This window comes from Prenolepis imparis, unplaced genomic scaffold, assembly GCF_030444845.1.
Source record: "Prenolepis imparis isolate NDT839.2.m4 unplaced genomic scaffold, iyPreImpa1.0 SCAF_12, whole genome shotgun sequence".
Taxonomy (NCBI): Eukaryota; Metazoa; Arthropoda; class Insecta; order Hymenoptera; family Formicidae; genus Prenolepis; species Prenolepis imparis.
The window spans coordinates 4,766,066-4,791,095 of record NW_028141170.1 but is presented as its reverse complement, the minus strand read 5'-3'; the positions used below and the strand labels follow the sequence as shown (position 1 = coordinate 4,791,095).

The following is a 25,030-nucleotide window of genomic DNA, read 5'->3' as shown; positions in this document are numbered from 1 at the left end:
AGCTGCAGTATGTATGTATATATGTTTCATTTTTATTTAGTTTTAAAAAATTCAGAGAAATTTTATTTAAAATTTTTTTTCCCTTTTAATATCTGAAAAGGCGATAAGAAGATACAGCAGAAATCATTGTAGATTTGAAAGATAAGTATCACGATCGCATGTGTATAGACGTAGTACGCTTTTTTATTTTCGTTATAAATACTGCACTGTTGTTCATTTTTTGAATTAACTAATTATATTGCAATTGCACTCTTACTCTCTATTTTCATGGTAGTGTCACTGTATGTATATTACATCTTACATCCTTTATTACATCCTTTTAATCGTAAGTATGCTGTGAAAAACTGTGTTGGCATAAAAAATTGTTATATTCTAATATGTTGCATTAGCATTCTGGTCCTTTCTTTTCTTACAAAATTCAGAAAAAACACAACACTGTTCAAAGGAGGATTGCAATCATTCAGCGTCTCTTATGCACTATGAAAACCAAAACGGGGAAGTTCACACTGTATTGAGCTTCTTTTCTTTTTCCATTTATATAAACTGATCACACGCGTTATAACTTTATGTCGACAGTCGGATATAGTACCTTGCTTGAACTACCTGCTCACATTCACAATAGACAAACACCGATAGATTCAATTTGCTAGAAAAATCAGCATCAATCCAATCGTTTAACGATGTAACTTTGGCATTTGCTTTAGGTTACGCAACGTAATTATATTGATTTGCATTGTCCTTGTCACGCTCCATGTAATCTCTGTCTATGAGAGACTCTATCCGTTTCTTTAAATCTGCAGGCTGAAAAAATAAATATTCGCTGATTGATGTGACGAATAAATATGATAATTCACTCATCTTACATGTAATGTTATAAATGTGCTCATCTGATTTTTCTTAGGAAAGAGGATCATACACAATATTATTTTAGACTGAGAAATGTCGAATGTCGCACATTTTATGCTAAATATACTTATAATTGTTTTATGTAAAAAAAGTATATATATATATATATATACCTTTACAGGAAACTTTAATTGATTATACAATTCACTGATAAGAAGATTGTGTGTCAGTGTCTTTCTCATTTTCATAATTCTGACAATAGCAGCATCTATCTGATATTGTCTGTCCTGATACACTCTCTCTTCTGTTGCTTTTTGTTCTTCATTCTGGAAAAAAAATTCAGATATAACTTTAATCAATTCATATTACATAATATAAGCTTTTTACACACACATAAACATATCCTATAAGATATAAAGATATAAAATTTATTGTATTACCGTTTCTTTCATTTGGATTTGATTGATTTTAATCCTAAACAGTTTGTTTGTAAATTCCGCATTGAATACGAATCTGTCATTATCGGCGACATCTCGACCACGCGGATTTTTTTGAAGCACACGCGCTTTTCCGCATGCTAATGACTGCAGAGTTCTTCTCAATTCGCCGTCCTCGATATTTGTTGCGGCCTTGATATCCTCTAACGAAAGATTATCGGAATCGTTGAACAGGATTAAGACCAATGCTTGAAACAATGACACCTGTAGCTCTTTATTACCCTATTTTCGTATAGAAAATTATTTATGCATTAATTAATAATTGTTATATAATGTTTTTGCAAATGTAGTATCGGCGCTTTTTTTCTTTTTCAAATACCTGATTAAACCATGCTTTTAATACACAATGTCCTAAAGTTGGCTGCCACTGCAATTTCCTACCGCTATGTTTTCCTAAATAAAACTTGTTAAACACATCTTGATACTGCACCATCTCCATTGGCAGGGTGACTTCCATCACAGGATATGTAGGCCAGTATCCCATAGTAAGTATAGATACAGTCAAGTCCAAATTATTCGCCACTATTTCACTCTGTAAATTTCCTGCATACTAGACAACACAAAAATCAAAATAATCTTGTATAAACACCTTGTATAAAATCGATATTTAGCATTAAATATGTGAGATGCAAATACAAAGTCGAATAGTTTATATAACTTGCAAATTAAATTTTATATATATAAATTTCTTTTAAACGATACGAATTATTACTTTCCTTACCTGTTTGAATGCAATATTGATATCTTTGCTAAGTTCCATGTCTTTGAACATTCCTTCCAATTTACTGGTAAATCCACCACCGCATTCCTGTTTCAATTTAGATAACATTGATTTTTCAGCGTCTACAGAAGCCGATTTCCCCACCAACAAGCGTTTGGCCAAATCTTTTTTGTAAAACGCTTCGAAAACATCTTTCCCGTGAATAAATCGAAAGAGTACCATAATTTTATCTAATAATCTTTCTAATTCCTCTTCCGTCGCTTCTTTGTTACCCGCGCGTAATTTACAATCGACAAATTTAGCTGAAATCATATAAATGTTTTCAATATTTATTCAAATTTCATTCATTCTTTCATTCATTCATTATTTAAATCAAATCAATGTTTAAAAACTAATAACTTAATTGGAACATTTCTCTAAATGACTATTTGTATATATTGTATTATTTTTGCAATTGATGTTATTAATACATTATATATATTACCTATTAATTCCGCTGGTTTGTTTGCTCTTTGATTAATAAAAGCTTCAAAAGCTTCTTTTAAACTATTTGCGAATTTTTCATTTTTATGAAAGCACGTATTAACTATATTATCCATTTTATCTTTAAAATCTAATAATTCCTGAACCATCGTTTTATCTTTTTCGGGATCTATAACTATCGTCTTGCCTTTTTTCTAAAAAGATATAAAATTTAAATAATGCACTACATATGTTTATATATATATATATATATATATATATATATATATATATATATATATATATAGGTAGATATCATTAGTACAAAAATGCATACCTTAATATAACAATTGAAATTCAAGCAAAGTTCCACAAGGCCATTCTTTATCCGACTATATAAATTGTAAAGTAATGATAAATCACTAATTCTATTTTCATCCAACAAGCCACTTAAGCCTTTCTGTAAAATACTAGTAATATGTTCAGACAATAATTGTTTTTCTACAGTATGTATGAGTGACCACCTGAAAGTTATTTTTATAAAAATATTTGCAATATGTTATAATTAACTATTGATATTCTATTTGATATATAAAAGTATATTAAAAGTAATATGTATAAAAACAAGAAATTTACTTGGTTGCCGTATCAAGATAATGCAACAGTCGCTCGTTTTCTTCTTGTAGACGTTTATCCACGTGAGCCAAATATTCAGGAACGTCGTGCTCGTTCATCAATCGTTGACCTTCAGCAGCATACAATCTTTCTGTAGCTACTAGGAACCTAAACAAAAGAAAGTTGTATATTACAATATGTATCAAGATATTTTTGTAGCAACAATACTCGATAAAATCTAAATTTTTCGTAATTATGAAAGTTACATCAGTTTACTGCTGCTAATATTTAGTGACGTGAACATATTTAATTAGCATATCAACAATGTACTTTGTTTCGAAGGCCTCTTGGTAGATTTGCAGATCCGATAACATTCTTAACAATGACTTGAGTAGCGTTCGATCCACAGTGTCGCCTTGTCGTTCCTTTTCTATTAGCATAAGAAGACCCTCGACGGTGCGCGTTTGCACTAAATTATTCAACACAATGTGTAGTCTGAAGAGATGTAATCCCATATCCCTGGAAAAAGACATTGAGTAAAACAAATTATTTTTTGAGTAAAATAAATTATTTATAAAGCTTATTTTAAGCAACATTGGCGCCATAATTACCATATCGATGAGATGCTCGGATTTTGTAAAACGTATGTCCTGTCAAGATATAGAAAGATGCTCCTGATCATTATCATCTGTCTACAGTGCGATTGCCAACATTCGTTCATCTTTTTCAGAAATATATGTCTGTCCATGGATTCTGCCAAAAACTGTTCGATATTAGCCTTTACGTGAGATTCTGTCAGAATAGTCAAATTTGAGTAAAGTGTCGATGCCATCTTGTGATTACACATATTTTCAACTGCCTGATAAAGCTCTTCTAGAGAATAGCGAATGCTTTTGCTAGTTTGTATAGCAATCACAGCTTCTTGCAATTTTTCCCATGTCTGTTCTTGATAGTTTTCTGGCAATTTGGGCTTATCTAAAAGAAAATCATTGTAAGATTGAGAAATAAATAAAATAAAGCAAAGATTGATATATTTATAAGCATTTTTCTTAAATATTTGCCATATATATGCAACATATATATATAACTATTATGTTTATATAGTATATATAATTATATCTACATTTTGTTTTGTTTAATATTTCTGTATAGTTTTTTCACATTTACAATAGAAATTTTGTTTAACAACTTTTCTCAATACATATAATAATAAGATAATTTTCTTTAATAATTTGCAACGTTTCTTGAGCAATCTAAAAAGGTTATAACACACAACAATAATAGACGTTTGTGCTGTGTAAAATTAAAAGATTTTGATTAATTTAATTTCGTTTAATTTTATGTAAATTTTGCGTAAATTACTTACATTAGTTATTTAATTACGAAATAGGCTGTTTTAATGACGCGAGATCTACATATATAAGCGCGAGAGGAACAAAATGTCAAACTTATGAGTATCCATTTATAGATTTCTGCATTATAACGTTATTACCACAATGTACCATCTATAAATAGACCATTTATTGCGTCAATATGTTTTCCGATATCAATTGCGTCAAACGTCGCAATTAATTGCAATAATGTATAATTCGATAACGCAGATAATATAAAAAGAAGCTAATCTCTCGAGCTAACAATATTTCGATATTCCTGTATTAGGTTATGTAGATTCCGCCAAGTGTCGAATAAAAACACTGCTCACGCACCTAAATGAATTAAAAACAAAAACAGTGAAAAGACATCCCTGACATAAGCAAGAAAAAGAGAAAGAGAGAGAAAGAAAGGCGAAGGAAAGACGAAAGAAAATATGCCAACGCTTCTGCTCTCGGATGTGTCAACCGCCGTGACTTTTGAGGTTATGTCGAAGTAATCTCTCTCTCGCGCGCAAGAGCGTTCACGCTCTCGCTTACTTTTAAAGTTCTTGATGACGAGCTTCTTGGCAGAGCCGGGCTTCGTGTTGGCCAGACTCGGCGAGATCCTATTGTTGACGCCGTTCGGGTTGCCGACCGTCAACGCCGAAAAGTTGGCCCGCTTCTGCGTGTCGGTCGCCGTGTCCGTCATGATGATGATCTCGTCGTCGGGCCCGATCGGCCCGATCACGTCGATCTCGTTCGTCTGCGCGATCCCCGCGGCCGCGGCCAGCTTGTAGCGCTTGGCAGCGCTCGCGTAATCCAGCACCGCCGTCAGATTCTCGGCGGTGGCGGCAGCAGCAGCAGCAGCGGCGGCGGCGGCGGCGGCGGCGCCGATTGACGTCGCGCTGCTGGTGGAGGAAGCCCTGGAAGCCGCTCTCTTCTTCGGCTGTCTTGTCGCCAGAACCTGGGTGCCACCGGGCCTAGACATATGCGCGCATCGTCCGGCCGTTGGCCTCCTCTCCTGGTGCGACGTGACTCTTCCCTTCCACCCCGGACGGTACGGTCTCGAGCTTGTCAATTGATGTCGATGTCTCGTCCTTGGCACTTACTCGCTCTCACTCATCGCGAGATACTTGTGTATTTATCCGCGACACTCGCGTACCAACTCGCGAACAATCGCGTACATGCGCGGTCACCCTTCTCTCGTTTCCTATTCTCTTTTTTTTTTTCTCAGATTCTCTCCCCTATCGCGTGACACCATAAAGATAAGAAATAATCGAGAGGGGATTGTATACTTTTGAGATTCGTTCCGTTTGACGCTACAAAGGTTTCGAATCGTTTCATCGACCAATCAGGATTCGCCGACTCTCGCGCTTTATTTGAAACGGTAATAAGAACATGGCGCAGCCAATCAGGGATTCTTATCTTTCTTCCGTTTGTGGACAGATTTTTTATTCAAATTTATATGTAGTATTCCCTTCATAGTTAATCTCTTGCTTCATATATCATCGTTTTCGGTTGCATTTTATGTATTCAAAGTGCAAGAAAAATATGCTTTCATTATTTTGAGAATAAATCGAAAATAAATAGAATGCATATATAGAAAGTAAAGCTAAAAAAAGGAAATGAATCTAATTTAGAATTTGTAAGTTCCTCCAACTTGTTCTCTTCTTCTTTCTCTCTCGTACTTATTTATTTAGTCTCCTAAAATCAACTTTAAATATTCATTACATATATTAAACAATTATAAAACATTCTCTCACTGTATTGTTTATTTCAGAAATGATGGGGATTTGATAGGGTAAGATTAGTAATAAATATTCGTGAATGGCACGTGGTGTATAAGTTGACAAGTTACGTGTAGAATGAAAAAGTCTTCACAGCTGATGAATGACAACGAGTTTAGCTATTAAAGATCATCGACAAAACGACGAAATTCATTATTGATCTACAAGCAAAATTAAATGATTGCTTTACATAAATAGCACAAATTATTGCCGGCTGTTGTTGCTTTTTCACATCGTTGATAAAGTCAGGTTAGTCGAATCTTCATATAATGCATAAATTATTAAACCATTTTAGATTTATGAATTATATGTTCGATAAATATATATCATAGAATGTTTTCCTCAAGAGATAAATAATCATCTTGCCATGACATATATTGCGCAATTTATAACTGAAGTTTTATCACATTTACATAATCGTTTTTATATCTTCATCTTAGAGGTTATACTGTATTATTTAAAAAAAAATAATATACTTTGCCTTCTTACAACATTATCATTGGTATAATCAGGATGTAATGATGATTTATATTTGCGATATTATAATTTCTTATTAAATTGAGATGACATTATATTTTCCAAAGTTTTGATTACATAAGCAGATCAAGTGTGATATACTTTTTTCGAAAATCTATTTTTAAACAGTCAAAAATAAACTTTAAGTAAATTTAACTGAAGCTAGTTAGTAAGTGACAGTAACAGGAATATGTGACTTCTATACCAAAATGTGTATTTGTTTCCTAAATTTCATAATTCTGTCACGTATGCACTATACTTTTAACACAAACTAAAAATATATATGTATATAATTAAAACACCTTTATATGCATAACTAAACAGATATAATTTCTTATATTCTTTCACTTTTAGTAATGAAATATATATGTGCTATATATCTTAAATTTTATATCATTTAATTACTTTACATCTACTTAAATTTTTCATGAATTATTATGCAAGATTGTCTGAACTGTATATCACATTTTATCACATTAGTACAATCGACAAGAAATTTGTCAGTTTTTATATTTAATACTTTTAATCGTTCATGTCTGTTAATATTTTTGATTATGAGGAAATACAAAATACATTTTCAATAAAATTATATTATAATATGTAGACTTTGATAAAACATTAGTATACTCTCTGAAAGAGATTAATATCTTTGGAAATAATTTTTATCTAAGAATCATAATACAAATCATAATAATTTATTTTCTTATTATAATTTTAATTAAAACTTTGAAATAAATAATTTTTTTATTGCATTTTAATTCAAATCAGTTTTTTTTCTATTTATTATCAAAATTCTAATAAAAATAAATTACATATTTACAAAGATATATTCAATATATATATGCGTTTTTGATTTCATTTATCGTAATTTCGTTAATTTTATTATGCATTAATGACTTTGTAGTTTAAAAGTGAGTGAGTGAGTTTTTGATAGAATTGTTCCGATATAAAAACTAAGTGCTATATAGGTAAGTATATTCCTTACGTATAAATGTTGCTGTCATTTATCTACATAATTATTAATATGATAGAGAGAAAATCTAAAATCTTGTGTGATAATCTATTATGAAGAATGTCAATCTAAAGTTATTACCAAAACGAATAAAATTTATCATACATAAAAGTTCATCCATATAATTCATACATAAAAATTTATCCATAAAATTCATAATTATGCCATTTGCCTATTTGATATAGTCTTTACCTGTACCTAGAAAAAAAAGAAATAATTAAATAAATAATAATTACAAGAGGTCAATACATGTTTGAGTAATTCTTTCTCTATATTTATGTTACAGAATGTCTTTCCCAAATAAAGAAGATCGTTTGAATTGCTGGAGTCGCAGGGACAAATATTGGCAATGTTTGGACGAAGGCAAATCTCAAGGAGAGTGTATAGAATTTAGGAAACAATATGAAAAATTCTGCCCATCACAATGGGTATGTATTACAGATGGTAATCCTATTACAATATTTCTAGAAATAGAATATGTTCAGTACTTGTACTTTGTACTTAGTACTTAACATTGATGGTAAACAAATAAAATTTTTTTTTAATTATCTAACAATTCTTCTATGCCACTGTTATGCAGGTGAAACACTTTGATCGTAAGAGAGATTACTTGAAGTTCAAAGAGCAAATAGAAAAGGGGGGGTATGTTCCTGAAGGGCCAAAGGAAACATAAGATACTAATCTATCGATTGTGTATTCCATTTCATAGCAATTTACAATTGAACTATTAATATTAACTGTTAAACAATTAATTTCATACATTATTCACATACGGATGTTTTTTTGACTTTACATTGTTATCTTCATTCTGTTAAATCATATAATAAACAAGATGCTTAAAAATAACACAGGACAATGGTTTTATTGCGACATTCCATTATCCTTAACCGGTATTTCGCAAAAAAACTCTGTGAAGCCGTTTTAAATTTCCTTTCACTTCAGTATATATAATCTTAAATATACTAAGCTAATCTGATAGTTATTTCAATCACATGCTTCTGTACTATATATACTTAAACTAATATAATTTCTCTTTCTCATAAAATATTTTGACTGTCGCACAGCTTTTTGCGGTTTTGATCACAACTTGATTATTTTTATATCATCTTCTTCTCTTTCTCTCTTTGATTAGTTTTTCATTGTTCACGAGAACATCATCATTCTCCGTTCATTGCAGGATACATTGCCTCGACGGTGAGACGAAAAGTTCCGAAAGAGTTGATTTGCCGGAGCAATTCGATAAGAAGAGTCAAGCGGGTCTCGGTTTACAAGCGACGAATAAAGATTTACAGTAAACAAAAAATATTTTAATATTATTCTGAAGAGAGAAGATATATATGAAATAAGAGTCTTACGAGGAAGAGAAATTAAATCGTAAACTATTGTCGTGTTATTTTTTATTATTTTACGAAATATAATACTCTTATATGCTAAAAACATGAAATTGGATGATGCGTTCAACGAATTGCAAAATTGTCAAGATGATGTACCAATCTTTCGAGTTAGTATTCTCTTCGCTATTTAAATGAAATATTTCGTACTTTAATTTCGCTATATTTTTATCTTCTTTTTTTTTTCAGAAATTGATAAGCACTGTATCCTCGCACAATTCTTGTGCGGACGGAAACGTGAAAGAATGCCGGACGATTCTGACGTACATCATAGAGATAATCAGTAGTAATTCTGAATTGGGGAATGAACGTGTCCTGTTAGCGTGTCACGCGTTCTATGCTTTGCTTTCGACGCATTGTGATTTGCGGTGTCTCGAAGACACCGTAATGCATTTTCAAAAACTGGATTCCCACGACTTGTGCTTCCTCGAGAAGCGGTACACCGTTTCTGATCTTGAACTGTTCAAGCTACTGAATGCCTATGGATATCTGCAGGCGAATCGGAAGGACATGCATTTCGAATACAATGCTCTTTTACTCATGTTTGACGCAATATACAGAAATTGTATGAAATACACGAGATATTCTTATTTCGCGTACAAAGTACTACATGTATGGTTGAAGAAACTGAAGAAGACGTCCGATATGCGCTTTTGGCATGAATGTAATTGTATAATAGAACGAAAATTGGAGGCTATCATATTTTCTAATTGGTCAAATGCGCTTAATGATATATCCAAGCAAAACGCACAAATTTTTAATATATATCTTGGGATAATGTTACAGAAGTATAAAGAAACATTTGTACAACATAGTTTTTACCTTTGCACTTTCAATATGTCGTGGCAAAACGAAATCAAGTATATTATGTTGGCGGAAATTTGTCAATTATGGGGTATTAAAAATCAATGTAAGGCTATGATAAGGAAAGACTTTTTATTTGAGCTATGCATTAGTTTAACGAGAAATTCTTTACGCTGTGGCGGTACGAAACTTTACTTGGTAATTCTAAGGCAACTCAGCGAGGATGAGTGGAAGAAATCTTTCGGAGAAGTTATGAAATCGATTATTAATCTCTGGGAGTCGGGAGAGCAGTAAGTTTGCCAGATAATTTTATATTTTACAATGATCATTTTTTCTCTGATAATAGTTGATGATTGTTATTTTCACTTTTCTGCTTCTAAGATTTATACAATTATATTAAAAAGCTTCCTATAATCATTCGATTTCTTTCATAGTACGCAAGACATATTCTCTATTCAATTCAAGAATTTTTACAGTATTAAAGCACGCATTTTAATCGCAAGTTATTTCTTTTTCTACAGTGAGGATCACAACGCTCTTCAATCATTGTTCAAATACTGGCTCGAACCGACCATAGAAATGCATAGGAACATCCTACCGTTTTTATGGGAATTATGTGGCAATTTGCAAGGATACTTCTTTCGTTCGCATCTGCAAAGAGCGGCTGCTAAATTACGCATAGAACTGTCGGAAACGCACGAAATCGATCGTTATATAAACGATAAAGAGGAAATCGTACGATTAAACGCCTTCGCTGTACTTTGCTATCGTGCTGTCGATCTGATCGACGTTGGAAAGGACCCATTCTTGCGAATAAAACAATTTCTATGGTTTAACGCGAACGCCGCAACGATCTTCATGAGAGAAGGGATAATGAAATATTTCAGAATATTGTGCTCAAATATTTTAAAAGTGATTAGCATTAAAGCCGCTGATGTACATTCCATCTCTGAGTTCATGGAATGGCTGCACGAATATTTTTTGGATTGCTTCGAAATTGATTCGTGTTATCAACGCAAGATTTTCGCTTTAAATTTGTACAAAATTCTGCTTTCTTTCACGAATGGAAACTCGCACGAGAGCTGCGCTCATCATAGGGAATGCCTTCGTTACATCACGGCGATCGACAAGTACTTGAAGACCACGAACAGTTGGAAATTTACTGACAAGGAGAGTTTATTTTTATTATTGAGGCTCGTGTTAGATTCTGCTCTCGATATCAGACAATTAGCTACTGCTCTTATTCTGGAATATTTTGAAAAAGATGTTTTATCAGCCATGGAAAAACGTGTAAGAAATGTGTTATATATTACTTATATTTAAATGTTCTATACTTTGCAATGTATCTCTAAAAAAAATTAAGTGAAAAGTTGAACATCGAAGAATATATTTTTTGATCAATTTTTTTCAACTTTTTAGTTAAAGTTTTATTAAACTTTTTAAAATAATTTTTAACACTTAAAATATCTTGATAATTAAGCTTCAATTTAAATTTCTATTCTAGTAAAGTTCATTTAAAATTTAATCTAGAATAAAAAGTCATTTGTTTTTTGTCTAACATAGATTAATTTGCAAATTTTTTTTCGTGTACATACACTTTTAACTTATAACTCGAAAGCTATATTATATTTTTGTTCAGAAAAAATTCAACATTGATCAAATCCTTGAATTTTTACGAATTTTTTTTCAGATACTCTATAATTGTGCATGGGAGCACTGCAATTCTTCCAAATTCTATAAAATCGAAAGTGGAGCAGCTCTCATAAAGATAATGGCACACTCGTCGCCCTTGAAAGAGATTTATGAAGATAAAGTAGCTTCAACATTTTCTCATACTGAATATAATAATATTCTCGCTTACTCGAGTTACTCAGAATTTCTATTATACGAGGCTCGATGTCAATTGGCACAGATGAAAAGCGATATTCTGAAAGCTATTGTCCAGAATAGACCTTTCTATGGTGTGCTGACCGCTTTGCTGTCAGTCACTTTTCGTGCTGGTCCAGAGAATTGGATCTTAACGTCGCAATTTACAGAAGAAATGTTAAACCTTTTAAAAGATGCCATCGACTTCTTTTTATCAACGTTATCTACGAAAGCATCAGATACAGGTATCGCAAAGTATCCGTAAATAATATTAATAATAACTACGCCAAGATTTATAACTATTACCATCATCAAATTTAAAGATCAATAATTACTTTTTATCAAGAATTATTAATAATTTATTAGCTTATATAAATAATCATAGTAATTATGATTAAGAAACAGTTTTTGATTAATAAGATTACTCAAAGTTAAAATAAAATTGATTATTTTATGTACGATTATTGCTAAATTGTTATTTATTTATCGAGAGAGAGAAAGAGAATTAATTAAATTAAATTTTGCAATTTGTAAAATTTTGTTTAGTTTATTCGTCCTCGTTTGCGGAAATGGGATTAGCTATCGATGAAAAGATTAAGACCAGTGAAATAGAGACTGCTAATAATTATGACGAATTACAATTATCGCCGGCCCATCAAGTGCTTGTCTCCTGCATCTGGATGTCTTTAAAGGTACATATAATATAAGCGTTTATATAATTTAACATCAGAATAAGATAATTTTTGCTCTCTATAGCTATATACATATAATTATTATAATCTCCAATAATAAAACGAATATTATTTTCACACAGGTATCATGCGAGATCGTCAGCGAAATCGGGATGTTGATGCAATCGAATGCGCAAGTAAAATATACCATGGATATTATTGTTACGGTTCTATTGAAGTGTCGGCACAAAGGCGTAGTGGAATCTGCTGGAGTGGCGATTGCGAATTTAGCCAGGTAAAGATCCTCTTGCGATAAAATCTTAACATAATATAATAGTTCATGTATTAATCTCACTGCAATGTAAGCGCACATGATTGAGATCATATACGATATATAAAATAGAAATAATGAACTTACAGTAATAATCAATTAAATTATCTATTTTCTATGATAAAATAAATAATTGTTACATACATAATTAATGATTGTTTTAGACGTTTATACGACCGAAAGGAATATTCTGAATTGCCAAAAGCATATCTGATCAATTTGTTGAAGAAAGACGCGGAGAAATCATTGCATTTAACACGACGGGGTGCCGGATTGTCGATTATGTTTCATAGACTGGTCGTCAGTGATAATCGAAGAGATCGACCTACAGTCCATTTCGCGGTAAGGATGTTATTACGCTCTCTGCATGAAAACTTTTCGATGACGGCCGTTAGAGAGGTGGAACCCGGAGAGGATTCACCGTGGGCGAGACGTCTGTACTTTTTGCGGATGCTAGTCATCGATAAGGAGATACACGCGCAATTAGTCCCGTACATGGAGGACATTTGTTTAACATGTTTCGAGTACATGAAATTCGACGTTTGGACCGTAAGGTAAAACATGATTTAATGTCATTCTTTCATCTATTTCGACGATCTTTTGTCTAAAATTTCAGACGGCATTTTTACATCATGTACACGTATTTTAGGAATGCGAGCTTACAGCTTTACGGCGCGGTGGTGCCGAGATTGGTGGGTCAGTGTTCCGGGAGAAACTTGGACGGAGAATTGGACTTTGGCTACGGTTACTCCGTCAATCATTTCGTTACGCATTATCCGACGTTGGCGAGTTACATGTATACGCAGCTGCGAGACGTGTCGAAGATACGCGGTACTTCGAACGCGTCGTTACGTTTCTATTCGAGCGTCGCGCATATCCTCGTACTGTTGTCAAAATTGTCGACCAATGACTATGATCTCGTTGATTATCCCGTGACGATTGTGTTCACAACGAAAGTCAAACGTTTGCTCGTCTCTTTTCTCGGTAATCCGATGATGTATATTAGACAATTAGCGGCTAAAGTGTACACGGCTTTCACGCCTATCTCGAATATCTACTCTGATTTAAGCGCGATAGCAAAGGTGATTCTTACAAGTCACGATATGAATATGTCGCATGGATACTTGTTAACTTATGGATATTTAAAAAAAAAGTGTATTGATAATGATAAAAATTCCATATGGCGTAAGTTCTCTGATAGTAAAAGAGATTATGAATTTCTTTGGAAAGATCAATGTAGCTTAATATCAATGATATGGACCGATATATACGAACAGCAAAAAGCTGTACAACCATGTTATATCTTGGAAACATTGTTTCTACAGGAATCACCTTCGTTGTCTCCGATGCGCTTCTTTTATACATCAGTTTTCTATCATAATTTATCGATAATTGAAAGTATAGCATCGTCGCAAAAGATTCAACCAGGATTTTTTCAATTTGTTGGACATTGGGCGCGACTGTACGCGATGCATTTTAAATTATGCGTTGAAAGAAATTGTGCGATTGACGATTTTGAGCGACAGATAACATGCAATATTTTAAAATCAAATTGTACGGAACAAAGTATCGAATTCCTAAATGGTTTGTCGTATTGCGTTCCTTTGCTCGAATTTATTCTCAAGTACTTGATGTCGATGAGCAACAATCATTGTCACCAATTACTATTCGACGAAACGGTAATTTTCGCGTTGAATACTATAAAGCATGCTAGTTCGCAAAGTAACGAGCCGGGGTTTGACAAGATGATAAAAGAATTCGATAATACGACTGATTCGAATATGATTCGCGTGAGAAATTCATTGATCTTAGCTTTTTCCAAGAGCGAAACGCTGATAAGTCAAGTGCTGTCGTACGTTTTGGACGTATGTATGAATGAAAAGCAATCCGCGCGATTGACAGCGGCTGAATATATCGAGCTTGCGCTGCATCGTCAGGCACGACTGGAAAATAGCAATAGATTGACGATTATGCGATGTTGCTTGATTCTACTGAAAGACGAAATTGCCGAGATACGCGAGATCGTGTCGACCGCGTGGCAGAAACACGTGTTTTCGTCCTGTCAATTGCAACACGAAGAGATCGCGTACCAAAGGCTCTTGTCGGACATTATTCGACTCGAATCAATTGCCGACGATGGTGTGGACGACTTTATACGATATTTCACGCGCGCTATACGCAGAGATAATGATTTCAACGCAACAATCGAGAATCCGTTCAATCACGACGACAGTACTTTTTACAGAGAGGAATCTAAATTTTTAAACATGTGTTTTCTTCTTTATGATGATGCTTTGAACGATAAAGATTGCCTCGATGCCACATGCGCAATACAAACGGGACGTTTTAGGGAACTTCGAGAAAAAGCTGGCATTAGTCACGATAATTTGCAAGTGATCTTGTACCTAAAAGAGATGGATTATCTAGCGCGGAAAAGAGATATTGTTGTACGACAGCGGAATAGTTATTCTCAATCATCCGCAATTTCCAATTTGAAACCGTAAAATGCAAAATTATATTAGTTCGAGTATCTATAGTCATAAGATGATGCAATTTCTTCTGTGTAGAAAACTGATCTGTTAATAGTATGTTTCTCAACTTCTCGAATTTGTAAAAAGATCATCGTGGTCTATCAAAATTGCTTTTTCATTTAGGTTTATTTAATACTATTTTTTTAGTATATGTATATAGTGAACAGCGATATGTGTAACAATGAATTGTAGTTATAAACACATTGCAATCGAGTGAGACTAATATCAGTAATATTAACAGATAGTTATTTAAAAACGGACTTGTACATTTTGCATTTCACAGCTGCAATTATCGCAAACTAAGTAGTTTGTCAATGTATAATTGGCGTGTATAATTTAATCAAGATGAGAATAGAAAAGGAAATTGATAAAGTTGTGCCAATAATTAATACAAAATTTTTTAGATAAAATTGTACGATAAAAAAAAAACATAATTAGAAAACCAATTATGCGACAAAATGTTTGAGAAATTTTATATCTTAAGTCTACCGGTTAATAGATAACATTAACTCTAATTATATTGTATTCTCGAAAGAAAATATAAGAAACAAATAATTTCACAATTTCTCGCACAATGTGTAAGACATATTTAATTACATGTGTACAGCTTACAGGTTGAACAAACAAAGGTGTAGCCAAATGTGCGATACACACATTCCTAGAAATGTGTATAAACATATAGCTTTTGAGGATCTTTAGACATTTACATTAGAATACTCTATGAGTTGTTTCTCCTATCTCTATAAGATGATCCTTTCTCGTCGCTATATATAACGTAGCCGTATACATAATGATAGCTAGAATTTCAATTTCAATAATTTATAATTTCAGTTTTCTTGTAAACGTTTGTCCGCGTTAGAAATGATAGCGAAGACTTTTACATTAATCATATCGCGACATTTTTCAAACAATTCCAAGTATGTTATACGCATAGCAAAGATTTATTTTTATTAAATCCTTGTTTCTTATATAAGATAAAGAAGCTATCTAGTAGAACTCGCGTTTATTTAACATGCTCGTTTATCGAATCTATCAAATAGCACGAAATCCCGTTTCTTATCGTTTACATTAATATTCTTGAAACTTTTCCTTCGATGAATTCTTAAAAGGATATTATGCGCGAGTACATAAAAATATACCTATAAATATACCTATAAGAGTAATGTTTCAGAAAAATCTAATGTGAGAATAAATAAAACGCAATATATGAAGGTATACGTTAATTATAAAACGCTTCGCGGATGTGCGAAAATCTAATATTTTGGAAAAAATAAATTTGTGACAGAAATAGAACTGAGATTTTGTATAAATCATGCATTTCTCGTGCGACGATAATGCGCGCCTTCGCATATTAACTAACAATTTATCTAACTATAGATTCCTTTTCAACGCAACGATATCTTTCACACTGATAAAACACACTGATGTCCTTCGTTTTTATATTCATCAGCTCAAGCGTCGGCAAGATTTGTCGCGTTTGTATGAGATATATCACTCTTATCGATAGTGATATAAATATGTACATATTGTGACAGGAATACCTTAACACATGATTTATGCATATTAATATATAAATAACTCTAATGAGTATATATTAATTTTCACATATGCCATTACATGTCATGACATGCATTTAAATTCATGTATTAAAGCATTTCCGTTTCCATGTACATATATATACAAGAATACAAATATATTATTTATATACCAGCTATTTATTAGCTTTCATATATAAATAATTTATATATTGTACATATACATATATATATTTATATCATTATATTTTATCAATATGATAATTTTATTGATATTTAAAAAGTATCTTTTTTTATAACTTATAATTTTTCATAGGATTAAGTGATGATTTAAATTATTATCTTTTATGTGAAAGAAAGAGATACACTTTCATTTAGAAAATCTGATTCTGCTAATATGAAATAATCGCGATTGAGATCGAAACACGCACATAATACGCGTAATTAGTACAGCATTGTTTTGGTGCTGCTATATAGATATCTATTAATAGACATCTATTTAATTATCTTTTTACTACCGCTCTATCAAAATTAAATCTAGATTTGAGAAACTAAATCTCTACCTACCTATCTTTAATTTAGACTTACATACTTAATCTAGTGTTTGATCTAATACCAATTATCAGCTATATACATGTTTTGTCGTGAAAAATATATGTTTAATAAGAGTAGCATTGGATTTCTTGATATTTTCTGAACATGTAATAACATGTCAATACATAGATACCGCTTGTTTAAACTCAATGAGAGATTTTCAAGTGGTATATGCGATAGTTTCGCGTTACCCCATGTCACAAAAGGGATAATATCAAGGCACCTCAGTGTCAAAAATTAAAAAAAAAAATAAAAGAAAATATCGGCCAATTTAGCATCTGCACCGCCTTGCATATAAATCACTAGTCTTATATTCTATTTTCTTTCATGTATGTGTACCGTTTACGCTATATGTTCCTAAACAGGAAGCTGGTGCAATTGTGTGAATAATTTGGTATATTATCTATATTACACAGATACATGAAAACATGAAATGCTTAATTACTATCAATTTTATAAATAAAGTTTCGCGAAATGTGCGCTATTATTACTTGGAGTGTTCTTACTAATAAATAGATTTATAATAGAAGTATAATAAAAATTTATAACAAATTTATAATAAAACTCAGAGCTTTCATGCAGAAACTATGCGAAAGCATGCATCATCGTTTTATAAAAACTCTATGAATTTCTTTGCAGGCACGCGTAGTATCTCTTCACCATAGTGATTTCTTATTAACATGTATGTCTGTGTATACATTTTGTGAAATTACGACGGCAATATCCATATATTTTATCATAATTTTTTAGATTATAATACTTGCATATGTTTTACTGTTCATGAAATTAAATTCAAGATATACTCTTTTGCTTTTCGATCGTTTTCGATTGTTCTTTTATAATGCAAAAAATTGTCGATATTGTAATTACCGTACATAATTAAGTTTTTTTTTTCAAGTATAAAGAACATGTAAGTTAGATATAAAATTTGTAATTGTAGAATGAAAGATGTATAATTTAAAGCGTTTAATATCTTTTTTATATGTATTGCTTTCGCGTAATTGTGTCGATCGAAAAATTATCAAACGTCGTTGATTATATGTATTGCATATACATTACTAGACTTTGAGTATAAAAGGGTTATAGAAAACTTTCATAAAAGAACAAAATGAAAAGAAAAACGTCCAGACTATTTAAAATTATTATGAGACTAATTAGGAGACAAATGATACAAAGTATAAACGAGAAATAAAATTGATACAAAATGTAACAGTTTTACTACATAGAGCAAAACTCTCATTGACGATATTTGAACACTAAAACATTTTGCATTTCATTAAAACATTATTTACGTTATTTACACGTTATTTCTAATCTATAAAAGTCTTTTATAATTTAATATAACACTTTTATGTGTTTGATAATTTATCGTCTTATAGCATTTTCCTCAAATGAGATCAAATTTTTATTTTGTATCATTCTAAGTTTCATATGCCCATTAGTTCAAGACCAATATGAATCATATTATGCTTAAATAACGTATAAAAGAGAAAAATAATCTCCTATATCAAATATATGCTATTCACGAAAACAATATTGAAGATTTACTTGCATATTTTATGTAAGTTATATCTGATACTATGTACAGTGCGTGCATATCGTGAGAAGCATTTTGCGCCTATATCTAAATACATATTTTTTTGCTTAGTGTAAATTTCAATATTTTTGACATTATGCGATTATACAAATATCTTTTTATACAAATGAATGATTGATTTCCAGTCTTAGATACAAAAAAATATAATATATTATAGACACAGGGACCTGTTAATCTTGATTAAGATAAATGTCATTTTTATGTGATGTTATGTAATTTATACATATGGATTACCGTCATATTACACTATCATTCAAATTTAGATTTTTTTTAAACGAACACATACTTATTACGCCATAGATAGAATAATAGAATAAAATAATAAAGAAAACAAAACAAAAGTTAATACATTTGATCAAGTACCTTTCGATTATCGATTGTTATCGCTGAGCCTGCAATTATTTTTTTCTCGTTTTGGGATTGTATTCATTTGTTATTTAGTAGCTTGTCCAGGCCCAGTGGAAGTTTTTCCCTTCTGAGATGACTCTGCGGTATCGTTTGATTGATCAACATCCATCTGTGGAAAAATTCCATTAAATTATTAATATAATTCGATATGGGATATCAAAGTGCGAAGAGTTCAAAAGTCTAATCCATAAGTCTTATAATATCCTTTATGTGCAACAAGAATATTATACGATAAAATTTGTATTGTTACAATAAAACATGCCTTTTCTTCTTTTTCATCTTCAATCACTATAGGACCGTTTTCAGCCTCGAATTCTTTTAGAACCGCATCCAAATTATATCTTCGTCGATAATTAACGAAAAATGATCGTAAATGTGCTTCGGTTTTGGTTCCAATAACTTCAGCAATCGCAGCGAAATCCTTTCCATATTTTCTGATACCTTGAACGGCCAATAACAATTCATCGTTTGTCCAACGAGCATTTATACGGCTCGATACTTCCGGCGGTCGTAGATGATCGATACCGTCGGCAGTCTTTCGCTTTAGTGCGCTCACTTGTTGTTTGTTGGCTTGTACCTGATTTTGAATAAATTATACAGCATTATGCACAAATTACATAATGCATAATTATGTGTGAATAATGTAGTGTAATCATAATTTAATTAGAAATAATATACAATATACATGACGAAAGTATTTGAATCCTCGCAATCCTAAATTTTTTAAAGTCTTACTTTACAAGTATTTAAAAAATTTCAATCTAACATACGTGTATTTCATTTGTTTGAAATGCGAGCATTCGCTTTCATTCGTCATTCGTTATAATTACATAGAGAATAAAGGGAAATGTATCCACACGACATATATTGCGAGAATTTTTCATTTCTACTCATCAACATACTTGACGCTTTAGGCTAACAATTTCAGTGTCGATCGCTTGCAAACTGTTGTTGGCCTGGTTCGGTTGACCAGCCAAAGCCGCCAAATCATCGTGATTCACAACCAAACCCCGAGGTGGTTTTCTTTTATTCGTACGACCCGGCATGGAAGTTAACGGTCTTGCTACACCGGTGCGCCTAAACCATCAGAAAATGTTTTTAAAACTAATTTCAAGACTATGGGAATATATGAGGCTAAACTACATTGTGTCTCAATGTCACTAAAATCAACTGAAAGCCATTAATGGGGATGTAAATTAAAACGATTATATCGAATAAGCGTTCTTCCGAGGATATTCATAAGTGTTTAAACCTCAATAAATATATCCATGTTTATTTCTGCAAAAAAAAATGTTCTAAATTATCGTTCTAGATTAAAGCGACGAATTGTCATTTCAGCGATTCCGATTTATTTCTCATATGAATATCCTCCTAGGTGCTTACTGACAATGAGTTGCGTAGGAGATTTATTTATTTGCTAACATTGGCATTAATTAGATTGAGTTAATTTAATTTAATTTACGTTACGTTCACTGACCTCCAATGTAGATAGCAGCTATGACACGCGTGTCCTTTGGGCGTCGCACGAACACTATGGCATGCAACGCCACAGTTGCTACACGAGCCCTACAACACATAACACCCTTTTTAAAACAAAAATTTTGATAACCCCCCACCCCTTTCATTACTTTGTAATTAATACTTTGTAATCATCTATTCTTTTTTTTTTTTTGCGTGAATGCAAGTTAAAGTGAATTGGAAGAAAGTCATCAAAATAACTTGTGTCCCGTTCTCTACAAACAACAAGTGCATATTTTCGTACTTTTCAATTATTTTTCATAGCTCAATTATTCATAACAATATTGGTCAAACCATTCGAGATAAATATATGTATACATATATATTTTGCAATTTTTTCTACTCTATTCATTTCCTCAGTAAAGTTTCAGCCTATTCGATATCAAAAGGAATTTTGAAGAGAAAATATTGATATATTATGCCAGTGTAGCAATAATCCACGTAATGCATTGAAAGTAGCAAAACACAGTAGTGAAGCGTACTATACTATGTATACGAGTGTGGGTAAGGTTTAGGCTGAGTACCTGAACCTGAGGGGCGTTTTCCGAGTCGGATGGGGCCTTAGCGTCAGTGCCTTGACTTCCTGGCACAGCTTGGTTCTTTCCACGACGTATTCCGCGGTGGATCGTCCATTTCTGGAACGTTCCACATTTACGTTCACATACCGACGTAACCGTCCAACTAAACTATTCCTTATCTCTTATGTGCAAAACATTTAGATTAAACGTTTTTTTTCTTTCTTAATATCACGCGCGTGAAAAAATATCGTGTAATTTCCAGATTTATTTGTTATAAATTTTTTATATCCTACATATACATACAAAAATATCTATATACGACGATTTCTTGCCACCATTAATGTTACATAAGGTAGCTTCTTTTTATGCTGCTTCAATTATAATCATAATGTATTATCGTGTGGATACATTTTTTTATAGCAAGTTTTAAAATAGTTACGTTATTTTCCTTATTACCAATTTGTGCCATGACAGTGTAATTATTTGTAATATAATCGCGCGAAACAGCCAGAACAGTAAGCTTATACACAAAGGAACATCTCTATCACAGAATGGAGAGAAAAAGAGAAATATTAATTGAATATTGTAAAGAATTAGAGAAAACAAAGATTCTCCCTTTGCTGCAACTATTGTATTTAATGTTAGATTATTTTGACTTTTAGATTTTGCGTCTTTAGATTTATATATCTGTGTTAAAATATTATTTAATAAGAAAAAAAGGAAAGAATATTTCTTTTACGAAAAAAAAGAGCATATGCATTGTTTAAATTAGTTTCTTAAAAAAATCCTTACTTTTTCTTCAGACTCGCTATCTGTGTTGGAACCGAGCTCACTTCCATTTTCGCTGCCATTTTCGCCTTCCTTGAAGCCGCTCGTCAATTTACGTGCTTGCCTGTCCATTAATGATGTCCTACTTCGTGTTTTTTTCCAGCCATAGTAGTACTTAACGAGGCTTGCGATAGATTTGTCAGGTAGCTGTACACATAAATCATTACAAATAGAAAAATTGATGATATAAACCTTAACATTAAAAATATTATAGAATTGTTTCTTTTTTATATTCCTCTCTTTCTTTTACTGTATAAATTTTATTTCAAATAAATTTTTTAAGTTTAATTATATATATTGTAAATATATATATATATATATATATATATATTTACAATATATATAATTAAACTTAAAAAATTTATTTGAAATAATATTTGAAATAATTGATATATATATATATATATATATATATATATATATATATATAAAGCTTGAAAGCATCAATGCATATGTGCTTGTTTTTTAAATTCTTTTGTATTATCATTAGTAACATGTAAAAAATTAATATTAATTTTAGATTCTAATCATGGGTTTGTTTTTTATCGCTGCACTGATGAACTAGTGTACACTGGTGCAATAAGTTAAAGTGAGACAAATATATTTTGTTTTCACTAACTTACTGCACTAGTTCACCAGTGCAGCGATAAAGAACAAACCCTATATTTACATGTAGTTTTATCGATGAAGATAACGCGACATAACCATAATTATTATATTTTTAAACTTTACATTATTAGATAGCTTATTTTTAAAAGAAATTTAAACATCAAATATAACTAATTAGAAATTGGTTAAAAAATATATTAATTATTAGTTTTGCATTATTAAAGTTTTTCGTAAAATGTAATAAATAGAAATTAGATTTCTGTTTTAAATATATTATAGAATATTGTATAATATAAAGAAATAAAATTGTACCATTTGGCGAATGCGATGAAAACTCTTGCCATGAAATTGGAACGCTTGTTCAAATAATACTTTATCTTCAACTGTCCATTCATCGGGAAATGGTGTAAAATTTGCTAGATCCAGGACTGCGCGTTCCAAATTATGCTTGTGCCAAAATAGCATTCCCAATGCCTGTTCTCCATTATAACCATATTTTTCCTTAGCCAATATAATATATTCATCAACTAGAGAAAAGACAGAAGACATGTTAATTAATTTTGTTTATATAAATTAATTGGTTTATACATAACTCATCATTCCTTACGTTTCTGATCTGGTATATCTGTAGTTGGTGACCAAACTAACAATGCTCTATCGGGACATTGATCCAATCGACGTTCTAGAATATATAATAGCATGTTGAATACAAATTTTATGCTATTTAATTCTATATTTTTGAAAATTATATATATATATATAAATGAAGTACCATTAACAGGAACAAATTCTGGAACAACCACTTGGTAATCTCGTCCAACTCTAATTTTCTCTGCTGGAACTTGAAAAACATTTATGGTTAATGTTTCTATCAGATTATGCACGATAAATAAATTTCTATATTTACTATTTAATTAAATTTTTTCATTAATATATCTCCATATGTATAGAAAAGTTGTTTATAATTTTAAATTATATTATTAACATTATAATAAAAAAAAAAAAAATTTTTTTTAGAAGACTTTCTTTAATATAAAAAACGAAAGAGCACATTTGCAATTCCGAGCAATTTGCATATATAAAAATTGTTTAAACGGAAAAGAATGGAGCGCGTAGTTTGAAGATCTCGGATTTTTATGCCCGATTAAGACGAAACCGTCCCGATTCGACGAACCTCGAGCAAATCCTCTAAAAATTCTCCGTACGAAATAGATATTATAATAAGGATAATCAGGACATCGCGTATCGATAAGATGAGAATAGATGATATACCTCCATCCTCCTCGCTGGAGGATTCCGTCTGTGCGTTGGGGCTGGGGCCTCGCGATCTGCGGCCGTTTCGCACATTTTCCGAGTTTCTCTCCGCCAAGACCATCGTGGCGATGGCTCGCTCGTTGATCGAGTCGAATACGAATTTAGTACAGCGGGATGCGAGAGAATAATATATACGCTAACAGAAAATCTCTCACGGACGTGCGATAGAGCGCGCAACTCGCTTACCACAGCTCGCTTCGAAACTGAACGACGGTCTCGACTCTCGACTAGAATCTCTCAAAGTAGCGCTCCGTGCGACCGTAGCGAAAGTAAAATGGCCGCTCGCCATCTCATTGGTCGGCGAATCGCGTTCGAGGAAAAATGGGTCAATTTTCACTGTGCGTGATAAATATGCAACTTTGAAGAAATAAATGATTTTTTCCTGCTCCTCCTGCGCGACAATTTTTATTTCGTACTCATATCCGAAATCGATATACACAAAAGTATATATAATCGATAAATAAAGATTATGAAAAAATTAGATAATCGTTTATTTAATTTTCAAATGCTCGTCATTGAATAGCGGTATTTTAAACGAATTTTATTTCTCTATTATTGAAATTCGAAAGACATATATAATTACATCATGGTGTGAAAACAAACATAGAGGGTACACTTCACTTGGCGTTAAAAAACTTCGAAACCATTAGATTGACCAATCGGAACGAAGTATCCTTCGTCCCTTTTGACGTTCGCGAGATAATACG

At 31.9% G+C, this 25,030-nt stretch overlaps 3 protein-coding genes across 5 annotated transcripts; 1 reads left to right on the top strand and 2 right to left on the bottom strand.

Moving 5' to 3' along the window:
- Window positions 1-60: 60 nt before the first annotated feature.
- Cul4 (cullin 4) lies at window positions 61-5,709 on the bottom strand. Its single transcript, XM_083051071.1, has 11 exons — window positions 5,052-5,709; window positions 3,753-4,116; window positions 3,472-3,660; window positions 3,163-3,309; window positions 2,864-3,050; window positions 2,549-2,741; window positions 2,065-2,366; window positions 1,663-1,893; window positions 1,287-1,565; window positions 1,020-1,172; window positions 61-801 (listed from the first exon to the last, which is right to left on the bottom strand). The coding sequence occupies exons 1-11, from the start codon at window positions 5,479-5,481 to the stop codon at window positions 706-708; spliced, it is 2,571 nt and encodes an 856-aa protein (XP_082907197.1). The 5' UTR covers window positions 5,482-5,709; the 3' UTR covers window positions 61-705.
- A 2,388-nt stretch (window positions 5,710-8,097) lies between these two features.
- On the top strand, window positions 8,098-15,975 carry LOC145943500 (uncharacterized). The gene is made up of 9 exons (XM_083051056.1): window positions 8,098-8,236; window positions 8,986-9,309; window positions 9,389-10,293; window positions 10,525-11,293; window positions 11,694-12,114; window positions 12,416-12,561; window positions 12,684-12,835; window positions 13,036-13,425; window positions 13,521-15,975. The coding sequence occupies exons 2-9, from the start codon at window positions 9,247-9,249 to the stop codon at window positions 15,373-15,375; spliced, it is 4,701 nt and encodes a 1,566-aa protein (XP_082907182.1). The 5' UTR covers window positions 8,098-8,236; window positions 8,986-9,246; the 3' UTR covers window positions 15,376-15,975.
- On the bottom strand, window positions 12,733-24,548 carry Corest (REST corepressor). Of its 3 annotated transcripts, XR_014426526.1 has the most exons (11): window positions 24,282-24,548; window positions 23,782-23,850; window positions 23,617-23,691; window positions 23,322-23,536; window positions 22,365-22,547; window positions 21,579-21,689; window positions 21,014-21,102; window positions 20,439-20,613; window positions 19,799-20,113; window positions 19,492-19,645; window positions 12,733-12,859 (listed from the first exon to the last, which is right to left on the bottom strand). XR_014426526.1 is itself a non-coding variant. In XM_083051057.1 (10 exons), the coding sequence occupies exons 1-10, from the start codon at window positions 24,382-24,384 to the stop codon at window positions 19,562-19,564; spliced, it is 1,419 nt and encodes a 472-aa protein (XP_082907183.1). In that variant the 5' UTR covers window positions 24,385-24,548; the 3' UTR covers window positions 15,955-19,561. The 3 variants fall into 3 exon arrangements, 2 of the variants coding, with proteins under 2 accessions (XP_082907183.1, XP_082907184.1); XM_083051057.1 differs by lacking the exon at window positions 12,733-12,859 and having other exon boundaries at window positions 15,955-19,645; XM_083051058.1 differs by lacking the exons at window positions 12,733-12,859; window positions 20,439-20,613; window positions 21,014-21,102 and having other exon boundaries at window positions 15,955-19,645.
- Window positions 24,549-25,030: the final 482 nt, after the last annotated feature.